Consider the following 5969-nt stretch of genomic DNA (forward strand, 5'->3'; position numbering starts at 1 on the left):
TTTCTTTCCCGAGTGGATATGAGCTTCTCTTTATTAATTCTGTTGCTACATATATACAAGTAAATACTTACAAGTCATGGCATGTAGAACAACTTATCCACACACACGGCAGATGTGCTACATGCATTTATTTTGTAGTTTATGGGTTTTCAGAGACCTCAGTCATTTTTTTTTTGGAAGAAAAGCAATCCCCATGTTTTCACATCAGAATGCAATTCTAGAATGTGTTTTTGCTTTATGTCCATGGTAAAATGCACAGAAAAATATCAGCTTCATCAGATGAATCTTTTTCTCTTTTTTTGTCTGTTTTTTTTATGGTTTTTTTTTTTATATACATGTTTCTTTGAAAACCCTAAGATACAACCACAGTAAAAACACGTCAATGTTGGTCATTCCCATGTCATCCAAATCAAGACAGGCCAAGAACTTAAGAGGGTCCAACTTTTGAGACTTCGGTGACCGACTGAGTTGCAGACGACTCCTCCTCGTCGCCTCCACTCATCCCCAGCGTCTTCCTCATGCAAGAGCGGAACTGAAAGGAAAGGCAAAGATGGACACTTCAGATGCTTTCCCTGGTTCAGCCTGGATCAAATGCAATCTTGTTAGGATTAGTTGATTTTGCCACGTGCCGACATATTTGGGGTTCAGATATTACTGACATCCAAGAGTCACTTTTTTTTTACTAGCAAAAAAAGTTTTAGAAAATGTAACACTGAACACCTATCTAAGGTGAAATGTATAATTTTAGAAAGCAGTTTTAGCCATTGATTATATTTAAAATCCACTGCTAGAGGAGATTAACGGTCTTTATCAGCCATGTTCAAGTCAGAAAAGGTCTATAGTTGGTCTCTCCTTCAGCTTTACAGCATAATACCACCGTCAGTGTTTTAAGCCCACCCTCCATAAGCCTACCTGCTTATTGAGGAGAACGTAGATGACAGGATTGTAGACCGTGGAGGCTTTTGAGACACAGGACGGTATGGTAGCAAGTCTCAGGTCAAACGTCTGTCCACGATGGTTTATGACCCAAAGCGCAAAGGAGGCGTATGGCAGGTAGCACACCAGGAAGCCCAGCACCATGACGACCACCATCCTGGTCACCTCTTTCTCTGCCTTCTGGGTGGAGGCAGACTCTGCCTGGGCCTTTGCCGCCTACAGATTCACAGGTTGAGTCAGAATCCGAGCCAAAAAGCCACACCAAAACACACGGCGACAGTTCAAATCCGGGCAGCTCACAACATCCTACTTACTGATTTCAGCGTGAAGAGCAGCTGTGAGTAGCAGAAGACGATGCAAGTGAAAGGGACGGAAAAGCAGAAGCAGAAGAGGAACAGCACAAATGATTCGTTGTTGTACTTGTTGCCCGTCGTGTACCAGTCTGGTCCACATGAACACTGCATTCCCTCAGGGATATACCTGGCAGAGCAGACGATACATGCAGCAATATGATTCCAGGACTGTGTTAGATTAATCCACAGCTAAAGTGTTATCCTCACCTACTCCATCCCACTAGTGGAGGAACTGCAGCGCACAAAGCAAAGAACCAGGTAAGTGCACAGAAGAACAAAGCATGCTCTGACTTGAAGGCAAAGTTGCCGAGTGGCTTGCAGATAACCAGCCATCTTTCAAATGCAATCACCGCAAGAGACCAAAGGCTGACCATGCCTGAGAAAAAACAAGACAGAATTCAGAAGACACACATTGGCACACTGTATACCAACATCAAGACTTGTCATATAGACAGGGTTGCAGTTAGGGACTAAATTCTCCACAATATCTTACATCTCTCTTAAATTCTAACTCAGTAGGTAAAGCATGAAACCAGATTTCACAGACTGGGATTGTTCTAATATTTTCCTGTTCTTACCACCAATAGTCGCCGTAAATCCTTCGATCTTGCAGCCGAGAGGACCAAGAGCCATGTATCGGAAGGCAAAACAGTAGAAGCAGGTAAAAGAGCCCACGGACGAGACGATGAGGTTCGCCACAGCCATGTTGACCAGGATGTAGTTCAGATGGGAGCGGAGCTTCTTGTATTGAATAGTACATGCGATTGTGAGGACATTGATGGCTGTGCCGGCCACAAACAAGAAGAACATTAATGCTGACATTGAATAAAAAAGCCCCAGGCTCCCTAAATGGTCCTGGGGGACTAGGTACGGGCTGAGGGCTGTGATGTTGTCGGTTTCCAGGGGGATTGGGATCCAGAAGTCATCTGGAGTTTCCTCTTGACGACTTGTCCTCATCTTCATTAGGATGGTTTTTGAATAAAACGTTCAACTAGACTGGATGATTAAATACGAGCTGGATGCGGTATAATTTTAAACCTATACTTAGACAGTGCTGTGATACTTCATGTTTTTCCTGTCGTCTAAGTAAGGTGGGCTTCTCTCTGTCTGATGCCGACTTACTGAAAAGCGGCATTTATAGGAACTTTAAACGTTACTCCGGCTCAACTTAATTGGCTCAAGGATGGGATTTAAAGCTTTACATGTATTCCCGTGACAACTTACACCACCTTTTAGCTAATGCCAAGATTAGAGTCTTAGTGTCGGAGTTCAGAGTTGGCCAGTATCTTCTCACTGCTTGCCTGTGTCTGAACCCCGGGAATTGGCTAATCCGTTTGCCGGAGGCTAAAAGATTAGCTAGTCCTCCAGCACGCATATTACCTAGCTTGTAGCCTATTGTCGTTTGGTCTCGTTAATGTCAGATTTATTTCTGATTTTGATTGTTCAAGAGTCTGATTGTGTTTTTAAAGCAATACCTTGAAAGAAAATTCGCTTTGCTGTTCTGTTTAATTAAAACATGAAACTGTAAGAACTGCAGAACGTGACCTAACATGCTTGTAGTATAAGTTCATTTACAATTTTAGCAAAATTATAATTTTTTCTGTAAATATTTGTCAAAAAACTTGTTTTTGACCATAAAAGTACTGATATTACTGACTACATAAACAAGTACACATTTTGTAAACACTTTTTTTTTTCTCCCAAAGAAATTATTTTTTTTACATGCCCATCATTTCAAATTGTGCTGAACTTCAGTGATCTGAGCCCACATTTTCCTCTCTGTTTATACCAGGATCCTAGGATTCGTTTAGCGGCTCTCGATGTTTGATGTCGAGATTGGGTAGGGTGAATCTTTAGTTATCTCGGAGTTAAGGTTTTATTCCTCGCTTCTGCAATTTGAAGTTGATGCTGTGATTCTTTCATCCAGAACTGGAAAGTATTCAACTGAATCCATCTTTACTTTTGTCAGTAAATTAGCAACGGTTACCCTTCAAGTGCACGCTTAAACGTTGAAGCTGTCTTTGCTCCGGTTAGCAAAAAAACTATTTCCTCAAACGAGGAGAAGCGGCATTTAGCATCTATGCACCACAAATCTGGAACAAACTTCCAGAAAACTGTAAAACAGCTGAAACACTGACTTCCTTTAAATCTCAACTAAAAACCCACTTGTTTAGAGTTGTATTTGAAACGTAATCAATTGCAAATTTATTGACGGAATCTGACTTGATGTTGTGTTTTTATTGTTGATTCTATGTTGCATTGTGTTTCTGTGTTTGATTTGATGTAAAGCACTTTGAAATGCCTTGCTGCTGAAATGTGCTATATAAATAAAGTTTGATTTGATTTTTGATTTTTGATTTAACTTTAATCACCCATCATGAACAGAATATAAAATGCATAAAACATATTAGTTTTTTTTTATTTTTAAATCTTAATTTTGTTCTGGTACACGATCTGGAAATAAGTTGAGATGTGCATCGCATCACCACCAAAGTCTCTCCTAACTCCACCATGTTTGTAAGAAAATATGATTTCCTGACTCCAATAAGTGATATCTATCAACAGTAGATGACTTCAATTATTTTTGATCTGATCAAGGTCACAATCTGCTATATTTCGTAACTGTGGGATTCGAACCAAAGCAAATGGAACCAGGGTTTCTGAAAGTCTCCAGAAATATCGCAGCATACAAGAAAATGACATGCAACATTAGAGCGTATTTATTTCTATTCATGCGCATAACTCATGAAAACACTTAAACTACAAGGAAAGCTAAACTGAAAAGCAATGGTGAGGAACTCTTTGGGACTCGTAGGAAGGAACAAAATGGCAACGATTGAATAAAAATTAACTTGGAGGCTGTTTAAACTGTAGCATGCCCCTAATAAAATAAATATATTAATGAAAAATGCAAACACTGGAAATTCTTCAAAATACAATTTAAAAAAAACATGATTTTATAAATTTTCTTTTTCGTTGACATATTTAGCAGAATATTGCTAAATTGTTCTAATTATTTTTGCTATTGTTGGATTGTAAAATGTTTGGACATAGCATTTACGATTTACAATTAACAGAGGATTACGGTCAGACTAAGCCGGGCCAACTTTGGAGACTTCAGTCACTGACTGAGTTGTAGAGACTTCCTCCTCTCCATCCCCCATCCCCAGCATGGATAACATGCATGTTCGAAACTGAGTGAGAAAAAAAACAAAAGAATTATTCAGTTGTTGGGAAGCATCAAACGTAGCTTCTCGTTTATCTCTGTTATTTGCTGGAAATTGGCAGGAACAGCCAAGTGGCATGTAAAGCTAATCTAAAATGTCTGGAATGAAGTCATAATACAACAAACTGATGCGTCTCTAAGTCCTTCTTTTACCCTGGCTATCCTTTCCAAAATGACATAGCTACTGGCCATGATGCCTGGCTTCTTTAATTGGAAAACACTTTGTCGTTAAAGTCTTTTTGCGCACCTGTTTATTGAGGAATACGTAGATGACGGGGTTGTAGACGGTGGAGGCCTTCGACAGGCAGGATGGAAGGGTTGCTAATCTCAGGTCGAACGTTTGCCCACGGTTGTTGACGACCCAAAGAGCGAAGGAGGTGTAGGGCATCCAGCATACCAAAAAGCCCAGCACCATGACGACCACCATCCTGGTCACCTCCTTTTCAGCCTTCTGGGTGGAGGCCGACTCAGCTTGGGCCTTTGCTACCTGTTGAAAAGGCCGTGCATTTCACTCTGATTGCTGCACTCACTGAATAAGATCACAAAACAGCAATTTTACTCCTTTCCCACCATTTTAAGTGTTACGAGTAGCTGAGAATAACAAAAAATAATGGTGGTGAATGGTACGGCAAAGCAGAAGCAGAAAAGGAACATGACGTAGGACTCGTTGTTGTATTTGTTGTTGGTTGTGTACCAGTCTGGACCGCAGGAGCACTGGAGGCCTTCTGGGATGTACCTAGGGGAAATAACAAGAGTTTGCTTTGCTGGTCTAACAGCTTTGCTTAACCAGGTGACTTATTTTCTGTGTGCCTTGCTTACCTGCTCCATCCCAGCAAGGGCGGAACTGAGGCTGTCAAAGCGAAGATCCAGGTGAACACGCAGCAAGCCATCGCATGTTCAGGCTTGAAAGCAACATTGCCAAGAGGTTTGCAGATGACCAGCCATCTTTCAAAAGCTACCACTGCCAAAGACCAAAGGCTTACCATACCTGGAAGACCCAAGAAGAAGTCTCAACCACTTTGGACATCAATATACTGCAATGTAGCATGAAGAAGATAGGTCGATTAGCTCTTACCCCCTAGCGTTGCGACAAACCCTTCGATCTTGCACGCTAGCGGCCCAAAGATGAAATATCTGAATGTGAAGGAGCAGCAGGCGGTGAAGGAGCCGACCACAGACACCAGAAGGTTCGCCACGGCCAAGTTCACCAGGATGTAGTTGAGATGGGAGCGAAGCTTCTTGTACCGCAGGGTGCACGCGATGGTGAGGGTGTTGATGGAAGTGCCGACGACAAAAAGAAAGAACGTGAATCCGGCCATGGTGTAGAACATTCCCGAATTCCCCAAGTGGTCCTGAGGAACCGAGAAAGGGCTGAGGGATGAGATGTTGTCTGTATCCAACGGGACTGGGATCCAGAAGTCTTCTGGAAAGTCTACGACTCGGTTGGACCTCAT

The 5969-nt window shown here is 41.8% G+C and overlaps 2 protein-coding genes across 2 annotated transcripts; both read right to left on the minus strand.

Annotated features, from left to right (window-relative positions):
* Window positions 1–18: 18 nt before the first annotated feature.
* LOC122833446 (blue-sensitive opsin) lies at window positions 19–2381 on the minus strand. Its single transcript, XM_044120988.1, has 5 exons — window positions 1868–2381; window positions 1497–1665; window positions 1251–1416; window positions 913–1152; window positions 19–532 (listed from the first exon to the last, which is right to left on the minus strand). The coding sequence occupies exons 1-5, from the start codon at window positions 2250–2252 to the stop codon at window positions 428–430; spliced, it is 1065 nt and encodes a 354-aa protein (XP_043976923.1). The 5' UTR covers window positions 2253–2381; the 3' UTR covers window positions 19–427.
* A 2000-nt stretch (window positions 2382–4381) lies between these two features.
* opn1sw2 (opsin 1 (cone pigments), short-wave-sensitive 2) lies at window positions 4382–5969 on the minus strand. The gene is made up of 5 exons (XM_044120989.1): window positions 5591–5969; window positions 5335–5503; window positions 5086–5251; window positions 4763–5002; window positions 4382–4483 (listed from the first exon to the last, which is right to left on the minus strand). The coding sequence occupies exons 1-5, from the start codon at window positions 5967–5969 to the stop codon at window positions 4382–4384; spliced, it is 1056 nt and encodes a 351-aa protein (XP_043976924.1).

The sequence above is a fragment of the Gambusia affinis genome, linkage group LG07 (genome assembly GCF_019740435.1).
Source record: "Gambusia affinis linkage group LG07, SWU_Gaff_1.0, whole genome shotgun sequence".
NCBI lineage: Eukaryota > Metazoa > Chordata > Actinopteri > Cyprinodontiformes > Poeciliidae > Gambusia > Gambusia affinis.

What these genes read in the sequence shown, in the direction of transcription:
- LOC122833446 (XM_044120988.1), bottom strand. Translation starts at nt 2,252, where the DNA reads ATGAAGATGAGGACAAGTCGTCAAGAGGAAACTCCAGATGACTTCTGG. An exon ending in TGCTCTTCACGCTGAAATCA is followed by an intron (nt 1,153 to 1,250) that starts GTAAGTAGGATG and finishes GTGAATCTGTAG; the next exon opens with GCGGCAAAGGCCCAGGCAGA. An exon ending in ACGTTCTCCTCAATAAGCAG is followed by an intron (nt 533 to 912) that starts GTAGGCTTATGG and finishes CTTTCCTTTCAG; the next exon opens with TTCCGCTCTTGCATGAGGAA.
- opn1sw2 (XM_044120989.1), bottom strand. Translation starts at nt 5,969, where the DNA reads ATGAGGTCCAACCGAGTCGTAGACTTTCCAGAAGACTTCTGGATCCCA. An exon ending in GTTTGTCGCAACGCTAGGGG is followed by an intron (nt 5,504 to 5,590) that starts GTAAGAGCTAAT and finishes TGGGTCTTCCAG; the next exon opens with GTATGGTAAGCCTTTGGTCT. An exon ending in TACTCGTAACACTTAAAATG is followed by an intron (nt 5,003 to 5,085) that starts GTGGGAAAGGAG and finishes CCTTTTCAACAG; the next exon opens with GTAGCAAAGGCCCAAGCTGA.